This window comes from Rhinolophus ferrumequinum, chromosome 12 (assembly GCF_004115265.2).
Source record: "Rhinolophus ferrumequinum isolate MPI-CBG mRhiFer1 chromosome 12, mRhiFer1_v1.p, whole genome shotgun sequence".
In the NCBI taxonomy this organism is placed as follows: Eukaryota; Metazoa; Chordata; class Mammalia; order Chiroptera; family Rhinolophidae; genus Rhinolophus; species Rhinolophus ferrumequinum.
In genome coordinates this window covers 35,171,214-35,197,414 of record NC_046295.1, presented here as the reverse complement: position 1 = coordinate 35,197,414, position 26,201 = coordinate 35,171,214, and the positions used below count along the sequence as shown (strand labels likewise).

Here is a 26,201-nt window from a genome sequence, read left to right as displayed (position 1 = left end):
TTGTTGCCCCAAAGTCTTCTGTGTAATTAAAGCCCAGGAAGCTACCATGGTCATCATCAGAGTAAACGGCCGAGTCCTTTTGCATCCCCTGTGTGTAGCCCAGAACTTGATGTTGAGCTGTGAGCAGTGGTGGTTATAAGCCTGCACTCCGCCAGTGAACGGCCTGGGTCCCAGTGCCTGCTCTACTACCATGTTTTCCCGAAAATAAGACCGGGTCTTATATTAAGTTTGCTCCAAAAGATGCATTAGGGCTTATGTTCAGGGGATGTCATCCTGAAAAATCATGTTAGGGCTTATTTTCCGGTTAGGTCTTATATCCGGGGCAACATGGTACTTGCTGGGCGACTTTAAGTCAGATCCTTATCATCTCTTCTTCTGCAAAATGAGAATCGTGGTAGCACCTGCCCTGGGGGGGCTGACTGAGAATTAACTGAATTAATACATTTAAAGTGATCATATCAGTTCCTAGTGCATAATAAATAGCACTTAATTGTGAACTATCATGTGTAGGTCTTATTATGTGCTAGACACTCTTCTAAACACATCACATGCTAACTTACTTAATCTTTATCATAGCTCTCTAAAGGAGGCACTCTGCTATTAATAGCCCCACTTTAAGGTGAAGAAACTGAGGCACAGAAGCATTCAGTGCCTGGCCTAAGGTCACAGAGTTTCTAAAGGATGGTGCTGGGACTTGGGAAGTCAGGGCCCAGGAAACACGTGCCTAACCTTCGTGATAGTCCATCTAATACTAACCACAAGCTCCCTTGGTCACTACTGTTCTTGTCCCCTTTATACAAACAAGAAAATTAAAACTTGTAGTATTTAGACCTGTTTACCCATAATACCAAAACATTGGGGACAAACAGTAATAAGCTCTGTTACTGTGGGAAATTAGTCTTGCCTGATTTCAAGACTCTGAAGCACCAGACTCTCTCGTGACATAGGTATGGCAATTAATAATTACCAAACAAAGCCAGTGCCTGTCAACTCCTCACAGCGTAAGACAGCTGTTCTTCATGGCTTTCAAAAAGGAAAACATGCATGTCCCAACAGGGTTCCACGTGAGCATAAAATACGCCCAAATTACCCCTGTGAAAAATTGGTACTTATTTTTCTTGTTTTGTATGTGATTACAGCTAGTACTACCTGTCTGGTGTCAGAATACCTTTAGGGCTAGGTATGGTTTCACAGGAGTCTCTATAATAAAGAAAACCCACAATGTGTAAAATGCCAACATATTTGTCTCATCAAAGTAAAAATGTTGTTGCCTCAGGAATGCTTCAGACACTTGAAATGAATGGGTAAGAATGCCCCTAGCGTCTCATTTGACCTGGATTTGAAATCACACTTCTTGGCTGTGGTAAAGGATGGTGTTGTTGTTTCTGCTCAGTAATGACATGTTTTTATTTCATTTTCCATCTCATTAGGGTTGAACTGGACCCTCATGTCAGGGATTGTGTTCAGACCTATATTCGGGAATGGCTAATTGTGAACCAGAAGTAAGTTCTTTTTTATTCTCTTTTTATATATATTTGTTTTATATTATTAGCTTTGTAATTAATATATTTTTAGCTTCACTGAAAAATTGAGTGGGAGGTACTGAGAGTTCCCATGTATCCCTCAGCCCCCACCCCACAATAGTTTTCCCTGTTTTTAACATCTTTGGATTTTAAAAACTTTGTATTTTTTGGCACGTGTCCCAGAATGAAGGTGCATATTGATTTGGGGGTTATAAGTATATTTTAGTGGGTAGGTGAATTTGCAAATGCAAAATCTGTGACTAATGAGGATCGACTGTACTTGTATGACTTCCCTGCTCAAACACCGTCTAAGGCTCCCTACTGCCTGATATATCGAATATAAACTCCACTGCTTTCCTTTCAAGGGCTTTAGTAATCTGGCCTCACTCTATCTATTAAAACGTATTTCCCTTAACTGCTGGAGTCATTTCCTTTCTCTGGGCCTCCTCCCCTGCCTCACTATTCCAACTCTACCCTTTTGTTCTTGCTCTTTCGCCTCTGGGCTTACCCCACCTCGCTCACCTATCACTAAAATCCTACCTATGCATTAAAGATCAGGCCAAATTTCTTTTTCCTTTGTGCAGACTTCTCTGACTGATTTATCCTTTCCTTGGATGGATCGTAAGTGTGGTACATGCCTTACCATTGATGAGCCAATATTGATATGTTAATTTTAACTAAAGTCCATAGTTTACATTAGGGCTCATTTTTGTGTGTTATATATTCTAAAGTGTTGACAAATACACAGTGACATGTATCTACCATTATAGTGTCATACAGGAGTATACTGTCACTGCCCTAAAAATCCCCTGTACTCCACAGTCATCCCTCCCTAGCAACCACTTATCTTTTTATTATCCCCATAGTTTTGCCTTGTTCCTCCGTGTCCTTTTGTAGCTTGATAGCTCATTTCTTTTTTACTGACTAATATTGCACTGCATGGATTTACCACAGTTGATCTATTCACCTAATGAATATTTATACTTTTTTTACATAAACACAAAAAGTTCAGACAATTAAGTTTGTGAACTTTCCACCATGCACTTACACAGTGGAAAGTAATTGTCCAACCTTTCGTATGTATGTATGAAATACATATATACATGTACATACACCTAAACAACCATGGAGACATTTGGTCCATGCTAAAAGCTCCTTGATATTTACTCATCAGAATATAGAAATAAGAATAGTGCCTACCTCAGAAGTTTTGTTGTGTGCAAGAAATAAAATAACATACATAAAGCACTTAGAAGATTTCTTGGCTTGTGGCAATAATTCAATAAATATTAGTTACATTTATGATATTTATAAAATACTATTACAGAATATGGCTCAACTGTCTTTGCCCTATTGACAAATAATTTAAATTAGACCAATTAGTAAGATCTTATATGCAAAGGAAAACAACAAGGGACAACTCAGTTTTGTCGAAGATTGATTTAACGATCCAGGGTAGATGTCACATCAGAGGTACTATATATATTCATAGAATAAAGGTAATACTTGGAAAATCATAAAATGTATACTTTAGGGTTTATCTAGTTCCAATTCAACCTATTTAAAATATTCCTTTCAAATGAAATAAGATTTTCTGAAGACTTCAGAAAAAGCACTTTCTATTAGCATGTGAAAAGCATGAACCAAAAACTCTATCCCATATATTTTGATACACCATGGGGGGAAAAACTACCTTCTTCTGGAGGACCATACTTAATGAAGCCATTTTGCCCTGTATGAACATGTCTTTGTCATCCGTAACCGTGCAGTCAAACACTGATTTAGTTAGCTCTTTTATTCCTCAATTATCTCCTTGCTGATGTTACCTTTCTCTATAATATCTAGGGATAGTCTTTTATGTCCTTGCTATCTGTAATATGGCTTTGAATCCCACTTAGGGGGCAGGGGAGCAGAGTAATGGCCACTTCTGTTCCCTCCCACTCTCACAATTCTATAGAGCATTTGCCACTCAAGTTCTATAATTGAGACCTTTAAATCAGACAAATAAAGGATAGAGGAAAATTTCAGATTTTCTTTTTAACTCAATAAGGAAAGATCAAACTACATAGAAATACAAAATATATGATCTCTTTTTGGGGGGGATATATTTTTTCTACTAGAAATTGTTGTATTTCTTAGACTGGAAGTTGCCTTGAATGAATTCCACTGTATCTTTCATGTATATAGCACAAAGTTTCGTGTCCTTGCTCTAAACATAATAGTGCTTTTACTCTCCATGACTTTTAAAAATGACCTTTGAGCTAATGAGTAGAATGGTGCCATCGTTACTTGTTTATCCCATCTTATTTCCATATATTTTGATAATTTTGTATGGATTGATGTTTGCTGGCATCATTAGGGCGATAGTAAATATTTTAAGCATTATTTTTTCTAAACAAGCTAAAGAGTGATTAACTAAAGAATGTGTTTGATGTCTTGGTTGAGAGTCAAACTCTTAAGTAATTAAACTTGTTTACATACTATTTATTCTTAGTGTATTATCTGCAACGACAGTGAAACATTTCATGAGTGTTATGAGCAGCATCATAAAAGCCCTGGGTGATTAAGATAATTCAGAAGGAAGGTTATGTTCAAGGAGAGCTGAGATATCAAGGAATGGGGTATCATCTGTTTTATTACTCCATATTTTACTCCCAGTGAACTGGTAAACAATTAAAATTCAAACACATCAGTGCATATAATTCAGTTACTCCCAAAACACCATAAAAATGTCTCCCTGATCAATAATTGCTTATTATGACATGCAATTGTTGTGCTGGCTGTCAAGGTGCTTAGCCAGTTGCTTTCTCAAAGTGTGGAAAGCAAGCCAGGCTCATCAATGTACTACACAGTGACAAAGAGCAATCCAGCTGTGGATCTCCCTGAGCCGCTCTTAACCTGTCATGCACAGACTCCTCATCCCCACAAATCCACACCCACTAAAGCTCAATTCAAAGACCAGGACTTTCACAAAGCCTTCCCTGCCCGGCCAGAAGTCATTACTCCTTTGTCTGAGTTTTCAAAGCAGGTTGTTTATACTTCTCTTAGAAGCTTTTGTCATAGTCTATATTACATTCTAGTTACTTGTCTACACTTTTATTTCCCCTGCCAAACTATGTGACCTTTCTCACTGGACTATGGTTTCCCTGAGGACAGAGACTCCTTCAGAGCTAGGATTCTTGTGTTTTCCTCTCTGCATCCTCTTTGGTGCTTTATTCTCAGGAGATACTTCATAAACATTTGTTGAATGGAAGAATGAATGAAATAGTAACAAGCAAATATCCATATCATATTGCTCTAAGACAAGTGTGCTCAGATCAGTCAGACCCAACACCGTCTTTCTGTGTAACAAATATTTTATGATACCACATTTATAACTCACAAACTTTCTCATTTTCGGAAGCCAATACAATGGCCCAATTGTTATATAATGGAGAAAAAAAAATTTAATATATATAACAGTATGTATGTCAATATGCAAATATTGGGACACAACTACACCAGAGAACATGGTAACACAGCTGTTTGCATCTGCAGGAAGAATTATTGTGAATGTGACACCTACAAAAGCAGGCAACAAGTGTGTGGGTGATCCAAATACCATAAGCAGCATTGCTGTTAGTAATATGGTTTTCCAAAATGGGGGGAAACTCTTGGAAGAGCTCGAATCAGCACCAAGTTCAATTTCCCTACGTTGACGTGGTAGTTGTTTTCCTGAAAATTCAGTACAAAAATACTTTGCATTTATTTGCAAGATGGTATAGGGGCTTAGCTTAGATATGTACAGACTGGTTTTTCACCTCCATAAGTGTCTAACAGGACATTTGATAGTTGTGTTGGATGTTGCATTTGGATTGATCCTTCATTATGTATGATGCTCCAGGCATTGCAGGATGTGAAATGTAGTAGCACACCCCAGTCATTGAGACAATCCAAAACTGAAATATTAATTACCCTCATTGAGTACCATTGCTACTAAGACGTCAGAAAATTGGAATCTCCAAATCCAATCCCCAAATCTGTAATTTTAGCAGTAGATCTGGTAAAAGAACACCCTGGAAGGGATGGAATGGAACAAGTTTACTCAGGACAATTGCCTCACTCTGGTATTTATTTGTTTTTGGGGGAGAATTTTATAAGAGGATTCCAAAAGTGAACACTTTTCAGAGTTCTACTTTTGTTTTTGATAAGTAAATTTCCCCTATAAACGTAATATAGTTCAGCAGATAAGGATGTTAGGAGACTTTAAAATCAACATACCCATAAAATAAGGGTATCTAGATCTATAATACATGCATTGGTATTGCATCTGATGGTATTTTCAGTGATGCTAAAAATAATAGCTCTCATTTATCAAGTTGGTGTGTGATGATGTGTGATTGTTTTAGTCAAGATTCCCTAGAAGCTGAGACTGAGACAGGGGTTCAGGTGCATGTGCTTTTGAGAGTGTGCTCTTTAGGAAGAGCCTGTAAGGGAGTGAGGGAAGCAACATAGGGAAGCAGAAGGAGTCAACTAAGGATGAAGGCACAGATAAATTACCTGCCTGGTCCCCAGGATGCTCTAGAGGGATCACCCTGCAAAGATGCTCCACTGTCCCACTTTGAGGCAAGGGGTAGGACTATTGTATCCTATACCAGTCAGGCATTAGTCACCACCAACCAAGCCAAAGTGCGGGGTTACGAGCCTAGAAGCTAGAGTGAATCACTCAAATGTCTCTGGGCGTAACAGCTCCTACACTCACAGCAGCTGCAGAATTGGATGCATGGGTTAGTAAACAGGACCCACTACCAGTCTTTATTACAATGCCAGACAACTAACACACATTATTTTCCTTTTATTTTGAAACAATCTCAAACTTAAGAAAACTCGTAAGTATAATACAAAGACCTTTCCCCCTCCTTCCCCCAAACCATTTGAAAGTAATTTGCTCACCTAATTTTCCATTTCCCCTCAGTACGTTAGTGTGTATTTCCTATAAACAAGGACATTTTCCATTATCATCACTATAAAACCATCACATTCAGGAAATGAATATTGATACATTATTATAATCTAATCCTCAGACCCTATCCATCTTTTACCAAATGCCCAAGAATGCCCTTTAGAGCAAGTGTCTAGTTCAAAGTCATGTGTTGCATTTAGATGTTACATGTCTTTAGTCCTGTTTACTCTGGAATAGTTTCTCAGTGTTTCCTTGACTTTTATGACCTTGAGGTTACAGGCCAGTTATTTTTTAGAAAGTCCCTCCATTTGTGTTTGATTACTGTAAATGTCTGCTTCTTCACCAAGCTTTCAGTTTGTTTGTATCAATATGGAGTCCTAATTTCCTGTTGTATTCAATATGTTGTAATCCATTTCTATCATTTATTTCGAAGCACAAATGGCCCTCAGTTGGACCAGTGTGAATCCCTTCTAGGCTGATCTTACACTTTCCTCCCCACTGGAATCAGTCATTTCTACAAGAAGTTCTTATCCCTTTTAGTGGCAAATGGTACTTAGAAGCCACGATGTAGGTGTTGGCTGTGCTCATTGCCAGTAAGGTGCTGCTCTTCCCATGTCTTCTCAGTGAGTAGGGCTGCGGGTGTGTTCATGTGCGTACTGAAAGCTATGAGTTCATGTCAGTATGTGCTGTCCCAATCCAACGTCACAGTATTCATTCTAGTTTTCTTCCTCTCCATGGTTTTAACTTCCTTCTCAGATAGTGAGCAATCTGATTCCTAGTGTTCTTAATATGTTTACTTACTCAAATTATCTGCTATATGTAACTATTGCTAGTACCCCACCCCACCCCCCACCCCCACCCGGTTGCCCTCCTCCTCATATTCTGGCTCTGACACCCTGCACCAGGCTAGCCCTTGTCAGTCTGCACTGACACTTAGTGCCAGGCCATCCTTCTATAGGGTCACCCTTGGCCCCTTGCCTGGGCTCTGACACCTCGTGGCAGACTTCTCCTCCAGGTGCATGCCCTCGTCATTCTACTCAGGCTGTTATCACAGGCCAGGTTCCCTCCGGCTTGGCCGCCCTCCTCCCACCACAGGGGTTCTGATTCTCAGTGCCAGGCAGGGAGCCCTTTTAAATGTATGCCCTCCTTACCCTGTTTGGCTTTCAGCTTCCCATTCTGGACCTTTTCAGCCACCCCCCACCCTGAGACATGGAAGAGTACTTTATTTGGTGGTTTTTAGTACCACATTGTACAGGGAGGGATGGGAAATAAAAGGAAAAGTTATGGGAAAGGGAAGAGGAAAAAGAAGATGAGGCACATACGTTATTTTTCAATCTTCATAATAAGATTTCAAAAGAATGATTTCCCCCATTTTACACTTGTGCAAACTGTGGCTCAGAGAAACAATGTCACGTGCCCCACGTCTCATAGTCAGTATGTAAGAAGCCACCATCTGAACCCAGGTCTAGACTCTAGAGCCCAGAGTCGGTCTATTCTTCCACATGGCCTCCAAAGAGGATGCTCTCAAAATATGTGTGGTCTTTGGATTGTCCCCAAATGTGTAACACAGTGTTTGAAGGAGAGGAATGCAGTTCTCTTGAGAAGCAATAGGTTGTGCTCATTTCATGAGGATCGTCTTTCTACCACTTGGCCTACTTTCCCATTTCTCTTCTCTGCAAATAGGCTTAGCAGGAGCATGGCTTTGTTTGGCTCAGTTGCCCAGTTGGGGTAATAAGGCTGGGACTCCGGTAGCCACTTGGCACTCAGCCAGCAGTCTCACTACCGACCCAGTGGCGGTTTCTGCCTTCTGTGGTTGGCACTTCTGAAATGAGTCATCTTTACATGCTTGACAACCCTTGTTCTTGCCTCTCCAGCCAGCTTTACCCTGCTGCCACAAGGGAGCTTTGCAACTTTCTGAGATTTTAAAATGTGGAAATAGATGGTAAATGTAGAGTAAGAAAGGGAGGGGGGTAGTTTGCTCTGGTTTCAAACATACAGCCACAGAAGTCGTAGTCTTAATGCTTTATATACCCAAATCCCGAGGGCTGGCATATGCATGGAGTTAGCGTGTATATATTGTGGAAATGAACTTTTAACACTGCTCTGTCACTCAATTTTTTAAATGCCCATTTGTCAGTGTATTTGGGGTCCATGTAAAGAACTCCAAAAACATTCTAACAAAACTGAGGACAAAAAAACAAAGAAGAAGAAAGAAAGCATCTATTTGCATAAAATGGCAAAAAAAAACAATTGCCAAATAAATTTCATTTCTCCCAGATTTAACACCTTTTGAGAAGAAAATTTCATTTCAATTTTTTCAGATATGATGTATGAACCTTTTATCATAAAATCTTAAAGCTGGGGGAACTATCCTAGAATTCATCTCATGCCCAGACCTCACCTGATGAACAAACAGAGGCCAGAGAGGAGTAACTTGAGGGTGATGGAGGCAGGTTCACATCTGGAACTGTGTGTGTGTCTGTGTCAGTGTGATTGTGTGTGTTGTACACTTGTAAGTAAACACTCTTGGAAATGGGTGCATTTTATGAGACAAGAGATAAAGCTAAAATAAATATAATTCTGGTTACCGAGGCTTAAGCTAAGGTCTTAAGCTAGGCTGCTTCCTGATTTTTATTTCTGTGGCCCAAGCAGGTTTCCTTGTGAAGAAGCATGTGACTTTGAAATCAATTTTGATATCAATTCACTTTGCAGTGTGCAAGTCCCAAGAAAGGCAAAAGGCAGATGCTACAGTGTGAAATTTGAATTTGAATTCTGTTTGCTTTCCATCTTAGAACAAATTTGTTAATTCCTTTGGGAATTTTTTCCCCTTAAAATTGGATTTTTCAGGTAAAATAATCACTGATTTAGCATGTTGTCAATTGGGGTAGTGTAATCTTAGGATGCAACTTAGTACTTGCCTGTATTTGCCACTACTTGGAGTTGGGTGGGTTTCTCCTTGGACATCGGGTCACATGACACTGTTTCTTTGAATCCTTAGGGAGAGTCCAAAGAAGTTAGAAAAGCCTACCCATCCAGCACACACATACATGTTGCTGCCTAAATTTATATTGGTGAGACTAACTTTTCAGAAGTTAGCAGGTTTATGAAATCTCTCTCAAAGATCTGTTAGGAAATCTTCGGTTAGGAAATTTTCTAATAAATATTATAATATAAAGTTTGGTTCCATATGTATCTACTCTTTTAATCACTACTATCTGCACACTTAGAGCAACTTCTGAGGAAATGTTTGAAAGGTTCTCCAAAATACTTTTTGTTAATTGATGTTTATAAATAATAGGATTTATATTTCAATTTTTTTTTTTTATTTTGTTGGTGTTCAGGAATCTCAAACCAGAAATCATGCTGGATATGTCTCTTGCAGTGCTTCCTAAATGTTTAGTCTTATTTCCTTATCGAGAGTACACCTTTTTCATTTCCTGATTGTCAGTTCCCCACTTTGGCCTGTTGTTTATGCAGCCCCATCAAGACAGGTTGGGTCAGGGCAACGCATGTGGCCAGGAGACATCACAGATGGCCACTGACAGTAAGCCTTGACTTGAGCCAATCACCAAGCCCATCATGTCTCTCTTCTAAGCTATTTCCTATCTCCTTTTACTCAAAGCAAATTGCTCATATCGAGAGCACAATAAAATCCAAGGAGAGAGTCTTCTCCATTCTGCAGACAACACAGGGACCTCTCGTGTTCTCTTTAATTAATTCAATCAAACTAAAATTTATGGAGTACTTGCGGTATGTGTGCCACTATGCGTAACCCAACATTTCACCCCTCCCAAAGAGTTATAAACTCTGTATTTGGATCATTGCTAGTGGCTCTCGTACATCCATCTCCTGCTTTATCTATTTGCCATTTGATCTACCTAATAAATTCTAACTCATTTTATGTTCCTCTACCAACTTGCTCAATAGTTTTTCTAATAGTGTGGGAAATCAAACAAAATGGGTGTGTGTTTGTGCTATTGACTTTTCCAGGAAGTCAAACGTGGGGAGTCAAACATGGGGAACACACAGTTATTCTATAATTATTATTTGACAACTTATACCTGTTGCATTTCTCGTTATGAAATTATGGTCTTAATTCTTTCTCCAGTGTCAGTCCTAGACATTATATTTTAAACCCTTTCCATAGCTACGTATTTTTTAAACACAATTTTAATGGTATGTATGGAGTAGAGATTGAGAATGTTAGCAAAGTTTGTCAGCATATAAGTTATTTATTTCTATATTTTCTGAACCATGTCCTGCCTTTTTACTCATTATTAAGAACATCAGTGTGGAGATTAAATGTTTTCCTCTATTTTTATCTTCAAACGATCTTTATTTGCAGGCTGCTTCTGCACACTGCTAGATTTATTCCAGCCTCTTACACTAGAGTCATAGTTTAGCTTCAACTTGGAGCCAAATGCCCCACAGCTGAAATGACCGCACCTCTGAAGTGGAATTTTCCCAGGCCATTCCTGCCTTTAATAATGAGCCAGCCAGGAGGCAAGTTTGTATCTCATTACAAGAGAGCCTTGTCTTGGGCCTGGTGCATAATTAGATGTGAGGAATTACAATTGGTCCTCTCTTAGCAAGATCTTTCAGTACCAAGCCTATGCTTAAGCCATTACTTTTCTTTTTAATCTAATGGTTCTCTCTCTCTCTCTCTCATAAAAGACACCAAGGAAGTTCAGAGACTTGCGGCTTTAAAAAGACTGGATCCCGAAAAGATTTTCACAAGACACTTCAGAAGCAGACGTTTGAGTCAGAAACCTTGGAGTGCAGTGAACCCAGAGCTCAGGTATTTTCTATCAACAAACATGGTTACCAGGTTACTGGCTGTTCTGTCCAGGGCATGCTGTCGGGTTTTTTCTTTCTTTCTTTTTTTTTTTTTTTTACCAAATTAAAAGGCTGGACTCATAGAATATTAGAGTAGGAGGAAGAACTCTACCATCTGAGTCGTGATATTTTTTTCAAACTTGTTTGTAGCTGCACAAAACAGTGTTCAAATGAAAACCCAGAAATTCAGTAATTAAAATAGATAAAAGTGAAGGGGCTGTAATTGCAGGGGTTGGGGCATTGGGCTCATCCCTATAACATTCCTGTAGAGACTGAGAGGTGCCCCTAAGGCAAGCTACAGAGTGATTGAAAGCTCCACAATGAGGCAGACTGCCTAGGTTCTCTGTGATTCTAGCACATACTAACCCTGTAACCTCAGACAGAATAACTGAACTCTCTGGGCTTCAGTTTCCTCCCCTGGAAAACAAGAATGATAATAGTAACTAACTCATGAATTGTTTGAGTAGTGAATTCATATGTGTAAAGCACTTAATGACAATGTCTCTTCTCACACTTAGTGCCTAATAATGTTGGCTATTGTTATTTTTGTTGCTGGTCTTATTATTATTACAGAGCAGTTACAGTTTAAAAGTCGGTTCTATACACCTGAGTTTATAGCAGCATTATTCACAATAGCCAAAAGGTGGAAACAACCACATATCCATGGACAGATGGATGGATAAACAAATGTGGCCTACACATACAATGAAATATTATTCAGTCTTAAAAAAGGACGGAAATTCTGACACATGCTCCAATGTGGATGAACCTTGAAGCCATTATGCTAAGTGAAATAAGTCAGTCACAAAAGAACTAATACTGCATAATTCCACTCAAATGAGGTACCTAGTGTTATGCAGGGTCTCTGCTTCCGCTTCCCGCACAAGAACGCAGGATATGGTGAGGCCAAAAAGGCACACCAATGGAGCCATGGAAAGGGGCTTCACACCACCATACTCTCGCTGGCGGCTGGGCTGAAATCACAAAAAGCAAACATCCTCCAGCACCTCAACAAGGGGTCCCTCCGCACCCCAGTCTCGCCGGCGGCCTGGCGAGACATAGGAAGCAGGATCAACATGATCCGCAATATAATCCACCGGCCAACCACAGCCACCAGCAGCAACCCGCGCTTGCTAGCTCAGCCACAGCAGTTACATCAGTGGCTAATGGCTCACTGGTTACAGCTGACGGCCAACTAGCCACAGCTGATGGCCATCTACTACCCGAGCCAGCACCTTTCCACGTGAGGCTGAGAGCCTGAAAACTGCTCTCTGGGACTCTGTCCCTACACTAGAGTAGTCAAGTCCATAAAGAAAGAAAGAATCGTGATTGCCAGGGACTGGGAGAGAAGGGAATGGGGAATTATTGTTTAATGGGGGTAGTGCTTCAGTTTCGCAAAATGAAAAAGAGCTCTGGTGATTGGTTGCTCAACAGCCTGAGTGTACTTTAACACTCCTGAGCTGTACACTACAAGATGGTTAGGATGGTCAGTTTTATGTTATGTATATTTTACCACAATTAAAAAAATCTAAAGCCAGTGCTCTAGTCCAACCTGCCCACTTTATAATTGAGAAAAATAAAACACAGTGGAAATCATTTGTCAAAGTTTACATAGGACTTTTTCTAAACCGTTATAGAGTTTTTTAGCTTTTGGGTGTTCTCATACCACAAGCATCTCACCATGCTGAATATAACTAGAGGGACTTTCAATGATATCTGTTTTTCAAACAACACAGTCTCTGCAGCCAGGCCAATTACGTAATCTGAGCTCTACAGAGGAATCAGCCATCAAGTCCAATGCTGAATACGATGGGCTTCCTGGGGCCTAGAATATCTGCATGCTGTACTCTAGGGGAGTAGTAAGAGATTTTTCATTAGTAATTTTGACTATGTTTAGTTTCTACCATAAATGATGACCAAGTAAATTATTCCTGGTGTCTGTCGGACAGAAGCCACACTCGATATTTCCACAGAAGAAATTTAACATAGGGAGTTGATTAAACACGTTTCAGAGGACTGAGAGAACCAAAAGGGAAAATCGAAGTCATCCAGAATCATGACCACCAGAAACTGCACACCCCCCTGGGGCTGAGGTCTAGGGCAGTGGTTCTCACACTCCAGCTTCCTCAGAATCCCCTGAAGGGCTTGTTCAAATACAGCTTGCTGGGCCCCACCACAGAGTTTTTGATCCACTATGTGTGAAGCGGGACCTGAGAACGTGCGTTTCTCGTTAGCATTTCCCAGGAGAGGCTCATGCTGCTGGTTCCAGGACCACATTTGAGAACCTTGGGTCTAGTGGGAAGAGCTGGGAGTTCTCTGTCCCTAGAAGCTCAGAAGAGGGGCCTCAGAGCTAGAGGGTAGTTTTATCTCAGGCTCTCAGAGGAAAGACCTCATAGAGGCAGGAAGTCTGGATTCAGACCTCTTAGAAGGAGGAATTGCCCAGCTGCTTCTGGTGCCTCCAAGGTGGTGGTTCTGGAAGTGCCAAAAGAAGCTCAAGGCCAGAACAACTGCCACTACCAAGGTGATGGGAACTGCAAGCAACGAGGAAGAGGCCAGTCTCTTCTCCCAGCGCCAGCCATCCAATCTCCCTGTAGTGCCTCCTATTGGCATAACTTAAAGGGAGCAGCAGGCAAAGCAGAAATGTGACTTGCCGAGCACAGACCTAGCATCAGAGAACAGAGTATAGAAGGATGAACTGGAGCTGAGAGACGATAGGTGAATGGCCAGCAGGCCCACAAAGCACATGCATTCCTCCAGCATACGAACAGAGCACTCAGCTACGTCATTGGCTGGCTTTCAGAGCCAAGTTACAAAAAGTGTACATTTTTAAGTACTAGACTAACATTCATCATGGAGACACAGTCAAACCCTGAAATGACCAGTAACATCTTCTCTTTCATTCTCCTTCGTACCTTATTGAGTGGCATGATGAGGCTAAATGTCTGAATTTATATAAGTTAAATACGTACACCATGTGACTCCGTGGTACACATATATTTCATAAAAATTAGATCATATTATACATAATATTGTAAAACTTCCATTTTCATATTAACAATATATCATTTTTTTTCTTCTAATGAATACATGTTCTTTTTTTCTTATGTAATAGGTATATAACATTCCATTGTTTGAAAGTTCCAAAATCTCTTAATGTTTCCTCCTTTGGGGTCATTTAGGTTTTTCTATTATTTTGTTATTACAATGCTTCTGAGATGCTCTTCACATATTTGCTCACTTGTCCAGTTATAGTCTTAGGATAAATTCTGGAGATATATGTCCACACAAATACACACACACACACACACACACACACACACACACACTCAGTGCCAAATAATGTATACACATTTTAAGAAAGGAAAAACTTTATTAAAATTGTAATAATATATACCAATAACAAAAGATGAATACAAGTCATGTGTATACATTTTTTTTGGCACCCCTGGTATATACCTTTAACAATTTTTTTTTTCATTAGTTTCAGGTGTCCAAAGCACCATACTACTGTGTTTCCCCCGAAAATAACACCTAGCCAGACCACCAGCTTTAATGCATCTTTTGGAGCAAAAATTAATATAAGACCCAGTATCATATCATATCATATCATATCACATCACATCATATCACATCATATTATATAAGACTGGGTCTTATATTAAAATAAGACCAGGTCTTATATTAATTTTTGCTCCAAAAGACTCATTAAAGCTGATGGTCTGGCTAGGTCTTATTTTCAGGGAAACACGGTAGTTAGACATCCACACCCCTCACAAAGCGATAACCTCCCTCCCACAAGCCACTACCTCACTGACATATAACTGTTACACTACCATTGACTATCTTCCTTATACTATACTCCGCCTCCCGTGACTATATATATATATGTATATATACACTTGTAGTTGCCATACAATATTATACTACTACAGCTTCAGGTGTACAGCGCATTGGTCAGGCATCTGCACAGTCTATGAAGTGATCCCCCTGGTAAGTCCAGTGCCCATCTGGCACCTTACGTAATCTTTACAACGTCGTTGACTGTATTCCCCACTCTGTATTTCATACCCACGACTGTATTGTGTCTAGTAATTTGCACTTTCTAATCCCTTCACCTTCTCCGCCATCCTCTCCCCACCTCCCATCTAGGAACCAACAGTTCGTTTTCTATGTCTCTGAGCCTATTTCTGTTTTGTTTACTCATTTATTCTGTTGTTTAGATCCACATATAAGTGAGATCATATGGTATTTGTCTTTCTCAGTCTGACTTATTTCACTTAGCATAATGTTCTCAAGGTCCTGGTATATCTTGACATCCTTTTAAAGAAATCAGAAATCCAATTCATTTCCCCAAGCCTCTTATAAATTCTAAGACAAACAGAAATATTAATAAAGTATTAATATTATTGCTAGCACATTCAGTTTAGGTAAAATTTATGATCTAGCAGAGTAGCATTTTTATGAGGTAGGTAGATGTCACAAAAAGTATATCAGAAGAGAAATTCTATAGTAGTATGTCCAATTAGTAGAACTTTAGGGTAGCATTTTACCATTAATTTTATAGATATTTATAATAAATCCATCTATATTTTTATGACATATTGTTGATTATGGTTACATATTATTTTCCAAGTCTTTGCAGTCTCCAATTTCCAAAACATTTATACTAGAATAAAGCATTCACTTTGTAGCTGATTTAAGACACTTTTTTTTTTCAAACACACTGCAGCTAAAAGTGGCTACTGCTTGAATAGCAAATGCTTTTCCTTTTTAATTATTTTTTTTTCTGGTGCTTATTCCTGTAACTGTTACTGAAGTCCTGTAGGAAAATGTTTCTAGGTCCACATCTCTGTCTCCGGAAACAAAAGACTCAGCTTTGGAGTTTATATAAAGTTTAACTTGGAAGGTTCCTCATAGATCATCTTATTTTCTAGTTTCAAACACCAAGTTCTGGAGTTGCGTTAGGACAAGGACCCTCAATTCCCCACTCCATACTCCTTTTAGTTACACCTTATTCCAGTTCTGTTCTGTTTGAGCGTGAGACGTGAGCATAACTCATAAGAGACGTGGCTCCCAATCTCCAGAAAAGAACACACCAAAAACTACTAGGAACATGATGCTGTTTTCAAACCTTTCTTCAAGGACAGGTTTATCTTCGTCCAACGAGTAACCTGCTTTCAGGTGGAAAGGAGACATTTAATTTTAGGATGCCCAGGCCGGGAAGCTGAGATGTGATTCTTGCCAAAGCCCCAGTTTGCTCAGAAACTCCTAAAGATCCGATTTTATAATCACACGTTGCAGCCATCTCAGATTGTTTAGTTCTCATTTGAGACCCATGATCTCTCTCATAAAGACGTGTCTTTCCTCACAGGCAGGCCCCCGCCATGTAAACGTGCTGTGTGACGTGTCTGGGAAAGGCCCTCTCACTGCCTGTGACTTCGACCTCCGCAGCCTGCAGCCGGACCAGCGGCTGGAAAACCTCCTGCAACATGTGAGCGCCGAGGACTTCGAGAAGCAGAATGAGGAGGCCCGGAGGACCAACCGGCAGGCCGAGCTCTTCGCTCTGTACCCATCCGTGGACGAGGTGGGTGTGACCATCTCCATGCTGGAGAAGTTCAGTGAAAACAGAGAGAATCTCCAGGGAAATATTATTGTTCCTTATTACTGTATGGCAACGTCAGGGTGCTTAATCGTATGATTTCCGGGGCTCTGTTTTTCAGGATGGCAAGCCTGTGTAATAGCACAGCCAATTACTGATCAATTATACAAATGAGATGCCAATAATAACTAGGATTTTCATGGCACTTTAAAAAACACTTTCACTGATATTATCTCATATAGTCTTCAAACTATTTCAAGGGTTTACATAACAGCAATTCCACTCCATCAGTCAAACCAGACAGTTATTTAGAAGTATGTTTTGCAGTTAATCCATCAAGACGTGTATTACTTAAACCATGATGTTCTTTAGTGCTGTGCTAAGGTGTTTTTGTTTGTTTGTTTTTTAATGGTCTCTATGAACAACCTGAGAGACCTGCTTTGAAAACATTCCAGTCTGAAATATCACAGCTGTGCTCCCAATGCATAGAAAGTCAGGATTTTGATTGTCCACTTCTTTATATTAGGTTGGTGCAAAAGTAATTGTTTTTGCAGTTATTTTTAACTTTTTAAACCACAATTACTGTTGCACCAACCTAATATATCAGAACTGACCGAGAACGATTTGATAATTTAGGCTTTGCCTGTGGTCACACCCCAGGGCACGTCGGATGAGATGAAGGATGACCGTTATTCAAGACTGTTCAACTCCTTGTACTTTATACGGGGCTCTCAGTCTTCTCTTCTATATGTCAGAATACATGCCCTTCTGGGTCTCACCAGTACAGATTACCGCAATATCTCTGCTGTCCAAATTTTATTAAAAGTTCAGTTGCGAGAAGTAAGATTTGGGGAAATTTTGCCTAAAAGATACGCCATCCATCTGTGCTTCTAAATACTTCAAATTTGATCTTTGGCTCAAGCCAGACCATCAGGGAGCCTGATTCTCACACCTTGTGAAGCCCCCACCCCGCAGAAATGCGTTTTCTCACCTGCCCTTCGATGGGCTCACCACTGGTCAACAAAAGGACAATAAGGGAAACAGCAGTCATGAGATGTGTGTTCACTGTTCATATGTTTTTGAGGACATGGACCTCCTCATCATCCAGCACTTGTCTCAATGAGGATCCAAAGGGAAGTTGTCCCTCAAGCCTTCAGACAAAGCAGAATTGTGCTTCCACTGAGAAAATGTGTGTACTTGGAGGTAGTGCACATCTTGTAATCGACTCTCCTAAATTCTTTAGAGTCCAATTTCTGTTTACCTCTACTAAATCTGGTGGCTAATTTATTGGTGTCTTGAATTTACTCCAGCTCTCTTTTTTGCTTATCCATATTTTCCAACCACCTTGGGTTTTTCATTTACTTATTTGCGGTCTTATCACTGGCCTCAAATTCTTTTCTAAATGAGGCAGATTAAAAATAAATATGAATAATTTGGACAGTGTTATCTCCACTCTTCAGATTGTAAAGTAAGAATCAGAGAGGTTAAATAACTTGCTCAAGACTCAACAGGTAAATTAAATTATAGGAGAGAGATCCTAACCTTCTATAGGTGACTGCCTGGTATATTGACACATATAATTGAAGTCCAAAAATGATATCAGCAATCACCTCTTATCTCATATCTTTAAAGTTACTGAGAATCTGTAACTTTAAAACTTTCTTACCAGATTTGTCAAGCCTGACTGACTTGACCTTCACTTGCATTCCTCTTCCTCCCAATTCCATGATGGAAGTGCTAATATGTAATAAGAAAACCCAAAGTGGGCACAAGAGAGAAAACAATTAAAGGGTGAGGAGAATACTTGCAGTGAGACATCAACTCATCAAAGCTCCCTCTAGGGATTAAATGGAGGATATCCAGTCTGAATTGATTGAAAGAATGAATCATAGATTGTTTTGAAGGAACTTTATTTTGTAGTCTTTGAACAATGCAGAAACTTAATGGAGGTGAAAGTTATAATCTAGCGGAGGTCCTAATGGGACCTGCTTTACGGTGTGGAGAGGAACGCTTTGTAATTAGTGTACCAGTTATTGGTACACTGGTATGTCTAAAATGCTCGAGGGCCCGATACTAGCCATTTAATGTGTTAAAGTGGGACACACAGAAATTACATTTCTGCTTGTAATTTGTACTTTCTCCAATGAAAATCCTGTGGAAGACAGGTAAATTTCTGACCTACCATGAAATGATTACAAATGCTGATTTCTTTGACAACACATTAATGAAATTATATTATCATTACTTTATTTACTGGTGAGGAAAGTTAGAAATTGGTGAATTATTACATCTAAATCATGACTGGGAAAGGCAGAAGCATAACTCAACCACCAAGTTAGATGAGGTGAGTTCTTTTCCTGATTCACTGAGTCTATGAAAGGTATTGTCCTATGTGTTGATCCCTAAGAAAGATGCCACTATACCCCACCTCATTGAAGAGTTTGCATTTTGGTTGCCAGTGACAGAACCCAACTAAAACCAGTTAAGGAAAACAAAGGATCCACTGGGCCAACTCTCTCTCAAATTATTGAAGAATGTCATCTTTCTCGATTTATCTTTCTCTCTCACTATCTCTCATCTCTCTCTTTCTCTCTCTCTCTCTCTCTCTCTCTCTCTCTCTCTCTCTCTCTCTCTCTCTCACACACACACACACACACACACACACACACATCTCCCAGGAAAATGAAAACAGGTATCCAATAAAACTTTACATTTCTTCTTCTACTTCTTTGGGAATTCGTTCCTATTTCAGATAACTGTAAAGGCTCAAGAAATTCACATAAGTGAGAAGAAACTTAGGAAATATATCAATATGTAGACCTTGTTTGGATCCTGGCTTACCAAACTAGCTGTAAAAAATACTAAGACAGTTGGGGAAATTTGGAACTGACTCCATATTTCAGTGACAATAAGAAATTTTTGTTAATTTTTTAGGAGTAATAATGGTATTACAGTTATGTGTTTTAAAAGTCCTTATCTTTTAGAGACTTGTACTGCAATATTTACAGATGAAATTATATGATGTCTGTGGCCTTCTAAGTAATCCAGTATTGAGTGGGAGGAGATAGTAAGTGGGAATATATTGATAGATGAAACCAAATTGCCCGTGAGTTGGAATTGTTGAAGCCAGGTGATGGGTAAAAGTGGTTGATTGTGTTATTCTCTCTACTTGTATATATTTACAGTTTCCCAATGCAAAGCTTTTAAAGGAAGATTCCAAAGGTTGAATCCAGACCAAACATACTCATAGAAATCTATCAGTGTCTTTACATTGAGGTTGTTTTCCAATAAGGGAGACCCTCCCTTTCAGACGTGTCTGTTCTGATCATCCTAAAAGTTCCAGCTTGCTCTGAGGGAGTTCAGTTCAGTGCAGGCATCAGAACAGTGCCTTCTCTGAAACAAAGTCAGCAACTCCACTCAGCAAGGTGGCCAACTGATAGGCCCAGGATTGGGCCTTGAAGGAGAGTAGAAGTGAGTTCACTGCTTTGTCTATTCTACGATACTGGGTACAGATTTGCCAAGAAGGTGACTTTATGGCCACTTGTAAAAATGCTATGGTTGCTCTGGGATATTTGGTGGGAAGCTCCCATCCTTTATAGCCCAGGAAATACAACTAGTCATGACTCTATGTCTTAGACCCTTGTGAGCTGCAGACCACTGACCAGTGTTTGGGTAGCCTACTGCAAGAGCAGGAATTAATGTCTTCAGGGACTTACACTGTTTATTTTTGCATACATGAATATAATTAAGATACTGTGATAGTTTAGATTTGGATACCAGAAGTTACAATAGGGATTTGATATTTCTCTTTAAGTCTTAAGTTCGTTCCAATGTGGTAAAATAGACAGGTATGTCTCTTAATTTGTCATTACTAAGCTTTTCTGTATTTAGAACTTTAGCAAGTTTGAGCTGGATGTGTCTTTATAGAACCTATAAATTCAACCCCAAAGCTTTATCATCTGTTTAAAAGTACAATGAACTGAGAAAGATACTCTGTATTATAGTATTGATGTTTTAAAGCCTGAAGTGAACTATTCTGTCTCAGACCTCAAGTCTGAAACACACATATTCACTAACTAGTAAAGTTCGTGGCGGGAGACATACTCTGGATGTGTACTTAGAGCAGCCCCAAAACAAAACAAAACAAAAAAAAAAACAAGCCAACAATAGGTATAAGATTTTGCAATGCCATCTGGTGGATATTACTAAGTCATATCCACCTTCACATTTCCTTCCTTCCTCCATCTCTTTGTCTTAAATGCTTGGCTTTCTAAAAGGAGAAAATATTTGCTGTACATGCTGACTTTGAAGCTTGGAGGTTGGATAACAAACTCTCTTGTAAATGTCAAAGTGTTATTCTGCTCTTAGAAATAAAGAAAATGCAAGTTGCATTAAACAGTGGGTGGCAGCCTTCCTTTCCCTGGGTTAACTCCCGCTGGAACTCCTGATGGAAATTCACTAATGATTTCTGTACCGTGTGATAACAGGAGGATGCTGTGGAAATACGTCCGGTACCAGAATGTCCTAAAGAACATCTGGGCAACAGAATATTGGTCAAGCTGCTGACCCTGAAGTAAGTATCAGCAAACATACTAACCACTGCACTGAGGTTTATCTTGCCTTTTAGATGGAAACTGTGCCTTTATCATCAGAGCTTGAGTCGGGGAGGATCCCCTAACACATTTAAACGTGGACAGCTGTGAGGTAGTGGAAAGAGCAGAGTTTGGAATCAGCTAGACCTGAATTCTATTCCTACCAAACCTTTGACAGTCTTTCTTCTGTAATAGGGAAGGCAAATAGTAAGGTTAGGCATGAAAGGTAATTAATTGAAATGGCCTACGTTAAGAAAAGGAACAGGGAGGGCCGGCCCGGTGGCTCAGGCGGTTGGAGCCCCATGCTCCTAACTCCGAAGGCTGCCGGTTCGATTCCCACATGGGCCAGTGGGCTCTCAACCACAAGGTTGCTGGTTCAACTCCTGGAGTCCTCAAGGGATGGTGGGCTGTGCCCCCTGCAACTAGCAATGGCAACTGGAGCTGCGCCCTCCACAACTAAGATTGAAAGGACAACAACTTGACTTGGAAAAAGTCCTGGAAGTACACATAGTTCCCCAATAAAGTCCTGTTCCCCTTCCCCAATAAAATCTTTCAAAAGAAAAAAAAAAGATATGCTTTCCTTTAAAAAAAAAAAAAAAAGAAAGAAAAGGAACAGTGAAAGCCAGTGGTGTGCTAGGGTCAGCTCGGACTAACTCATGAAAGCTGATTGTGAACTTTTCTTCCCAGCTCTTTATTCAGTGACTGTCACATTGGTAATTTGAAATTGGCTATGGTGGAAGTATTTCTAACACAGAAACTAGAAAATGTTACAAGTTAGAACCTTTTTTATTTTTCAGAGACTTGTTTGTTAAACATTTACCAGCTTGTCACTGTTGAAACAAAATGCAACTAAAACCCAGTCCCAGTACCTTGTAGCAATAGAGAGTATTGCCCTCAGGGGGTACTGAAGCAAACTGTCTTAAGGGGGCACCCGCTAGTAGGACCTACTCTTGCCATCTAAGGGAACAGGCCCATTTTTGTCAGTTGTCTGATTTTTTTTCCAAGAGAGATTGAAATGCAGACTTTTCTGCATGATTCTTTTTCTTAAAATTTCCTCATTTTCTTTTAAAATGTCACACAATTCAAACAAAACTTATCTGCAATCTGGATTCGTCTTGTGGGCCAATTATTTGCCATGCTTACTTTAAAGCAATTATCTCCAAATTTTTTAATTATTTACTTCTATTGTAAAAAAAAAAGTCGCATGTCCTCTATGTATGTGTATTAAATTTGTACTTGCATATTAAAATATTACATACGTTATAAAACATACCTAAATAAGAAAATGTAAAGGCTGAACTAAACAATTGAGAATAGATTATTTTCTTCGTACATTCCAATGGAATGTCTTTCGTACCCCCTGGAGTGCTTGTGTACCTCTCTTTCCTCTTTGCAGGCTGCTACTTGAGAGAATCCATTCTTTGGCTTCTTCAAATCACAGACCTTTTTGAAAATATTAAGTTGTGAATGCTCCACCTAGGCAGAAGTACATAAGCCTAATATTTTTTCATACCCTACGAGGAGGGTCATCCATCTCTTGAAGTCAGTTCATGGACTCCGTAAGCAGCACCTGATTTGCAATTAGGGCATCTGGATACTGGATTCAAGGGCTTTGTTTCAACCTTAGGGAACTTCTCTGGGCTTTCGAAGTTGTGAGACCAGATGGTCTCAAGTTCCTACGTGTCATAAACTTCAAATGGGAATGCATAGCCTCTCCAGTCCTACTCCTCAGAGCATAAGCCAGCATGACTGCTCCCCCAGTTGTGGGGGCTCTCTGGATGTTGGAACCCCCTCCCCCCGGCCAATTCTACTAGCAGTAGGACGGGGGAGCAGTTAGGACCTTTTTCCTTACACACACAGATAAGCAGCCAATAAGCTGTTCATTTCTGCGTTAGGGAGGAGGTACAGAAAGACAAACTCTAGCCCTGGAAAGCCTGCTGGAGTGGGAGCCTCCGAGTCCTTCAGCAGGAGGACTGAGTGGAAGTGGCTGTGCCGTCCCCCTCTGCCTCACTCAGGAAGTCCACCCTATTCTATTGTCAGGGGCGCTCACCCACCCCCACAGGATGCACATCAGGCCACTTTTTGATGCAGGAATTATGCCGTTTAGGATCGGGGGAATTCTCTCTCCTGATTGTTATCACCAAGCCGTCTAGACCTTGTCAACAAATAAATGGCAGCTGTTCTCACAGGTGGGAAAACATGGCCGCTGAGATAGATGTGTATTATTTAAAAAGACAAATTGAGTCACTTGGATTTCTCTTGATGAAAATTGTCAAGTGTAGTTTCTAGTGATTTTCCCCCCAACTACCAAAGCAGAAATTAAGTACCATTGAGGTGTTTGCTCAGTGCACTTGACCTGCTCGAGTGTCTTGAATAGTATCCATACCAACACTGACCTGCAAGAGAGATGGACTGAAGAGTTTGTCTTACTTAGGTACAAGTACTTTCAATAACCTGGATAAAAGAAAGACAGCTAATTTTTATAAGGAAACCTAGAATGTTAGAATATGAATAGTAAGATTTTAATGATAATGTTACAGAAACATGTTTCCCCATTGATAAGCAGAATTGTATTTATACTACGACAGAGTTTATCACCTAGGGAACTTTTTAAAATGTTGTTGAGATCTGTCACTGCTTCTGTTTTGCTTTTGAGAACTATCTAAAGCCTTGAGCATACAGAATTAGGCTGGTGACAATTCCATAAATGTGTATAGCAGCAAAAAAAGAGAGGAGGATGACAGAATATTTTTCTATTTCGCATTTTAAGGGGAAAATCTTTTACTTTAAAATGTAATTCAATCTGTGCAAAGTAACCTCAGCTCAAAGGAGTCGTCTTAGTAGTGAACTGTTAGTGAATTAAATTTACCCAGGGAGCTTGTTTCAATGAAAGTTTGGGGAGACCTCCTCCTACCATTTTCCTTAAGAGACTCTGGTTCAGTAGATTTCAGGTGGGACCAAGAAACCTGCATTTTGACAAACTCCTACTTTTTTGCTTCAAAATGCTAGTTTCTGGGAACTATACTTGGAGAAACACTGGTAGAGAGAACTCAGGTTCTGTGATCTGAAAGGCCTGGGCTCAGAACCCCGAGTTCCCATTCCAAACCTTGTGGCCTTCGGCAAATTACGTCAGCTCTCTGAACCCAAAAAAAGCGGGGATCATATCTACATTCCACTATAGTTGTGAAGCCTAAAGGAACTGAAGTGTAAAGCGCTTGCCACAGCCCAATGGCAAGTGTTGGACAAATGTTAATTCTCTTTTTCTTTCTCTGAACCACAGAGAACTTACCACTCAGTACATCGTGCTTTCAGTAAAGCACAGGAATATACAGACCTTGGTGTATCAGGGAGTACACAATTAAATACACATCAACCATGCCAGGTAATACCTGGTGAGCCTAGGCACAGATATTCTTCTAAAGAGGTTATCCTTTAAGGCACAGCTTTCCAATGATAAGGCCATCCTCTCACACGGCCTTGAAACACAATGTGGCCTAATTTGCGTGACTTCTGCAGTGATGGTGATCCAAGACCCGATTACTAGCGCTGTCAGCGGGCCGTGTCCAAGGTCATGGGTTGTTACCCTAAGAAACTTGGAAGGTGCACATCTGTGTTCCGTGTGTGTCTTATAACATGTGTCATGATTATGTTTTGGGGATCATTTTCTTCAAACCCACCGTTTTTCAAGGGGAATGGGCAATTCGTGCCAATATAAGGGCTCGTCTTCCTTGCTGTCAGTGGGTCCACACACCTCAGTGTTTATTGGTACTGCTCAGTCCCCTCCCCCTACCTCAACTCTGCAATTCCCCTGGCAATGCAGTTAGGAAGGGTCACCCAATCTTCCTCAGATGGTCCGACTATAAATCTAAGGAAAAGCAACTGAACTTTTTTTCTTTTTACTATCTGAAAAGCCCCAGCCCTTCGAATTGAATAATAGGGATTCCTATCCTAGCAGTAAAATATAAACTGTAAGGCCTTTATCTAAGACAGAAACTCAAGCCTCTGAAAACAGAGCAGCTACGATGGCAAGAAATGCCCTGATGGATCAGACCAAGGGTCCACTCCACCTACTTTCTCTGTGGTGCCACTAGCAATCACCTTGGGGGAGAATGTCTTCCCACCATGATCTTAAATCATTAGGAATCTTCCACAAACTTTCCATTTTCTCCACTAATATCCCAGGGTGCGTCTCATATGCATGGAGTTATGAAAATGTTTCTGGAAATTACTTATATCTTTAACCAGTTTATATATTCAGGCACGTTCAGAAAACTCAAAGTTATCTAAGTTAAAACTACACAGATTTTTCTCTTTTTCTCTGACAGGTTTGAGATTGAAATTGAGCCCCTGTTTGCCAGCATTGCCCTCTATGATGTTAAAGAAAGAAAAAAGGTAAGAAGGCAAAAAAAAAATAAAATAACCCGTCCCCGAGGGCACACATATTATTGATGAGTCTTTGGGTTCATGTTTTTAAACCTCACTGCCATTCAGCAAAAACACATCCGATTTGAAAGCAAATGACCTTTGATACACCCAGTTCTATTGCCTTTGCAGTTTTTGAAGCAATGACATGGGAACGTGAGTCATTTGTGTCCTTTGAAGAATCTTATGGGAAAGCCGGCTGCAGGGTGGCCAGAGGATTGCACAAGGCCAGGTTGGGATAAAAGAGAACGATAGAGCAGCTTATGGGCTACATGCAAAACAAAGTG

At 40.0% G+C, this 26,201-nt stretch overlaps 1 protein-coding gene across 7 annotated transcripts in view; it reads left to right on the top strand.

Annotated features, from left to right (window-relative positions):
- The window catches only part of DOCK8 (dedicator of cytokinesis 8), a 193,313-nt gene that overhangs the window by 51,746 nt on the left and 115,366 nt on the right, over window positions 1-26,201 (top strand). For all 7 annotated transcript variants that reach the window (XM_033122589.1, XM_033122588.1, XM_033122593.1 and 4 more), the window contains 5 exons: window positions 1,431-1,502; window positions 11,140-11,263; window positions 16,673-16,885; window positions 21,388-21,473; window positions 25,818-25,884. In XM_033122589.1, the coding sequence (XP_032978480.1) occupies window positions 1,431-1,502; window positions 11,140-11,263; window positions 16,673-16,885; window positions 21,388-21,473; window positions 25,818-25,884 (562 nt within the window). The remainder of the gene's footprint in view (window positions 1-1,430; window positions 1,503-11,139; window positions 11,264-16,672; window positions 16,886-21,387; window positions 21,474-25,817; window positions 25,885-26,201) is intronic.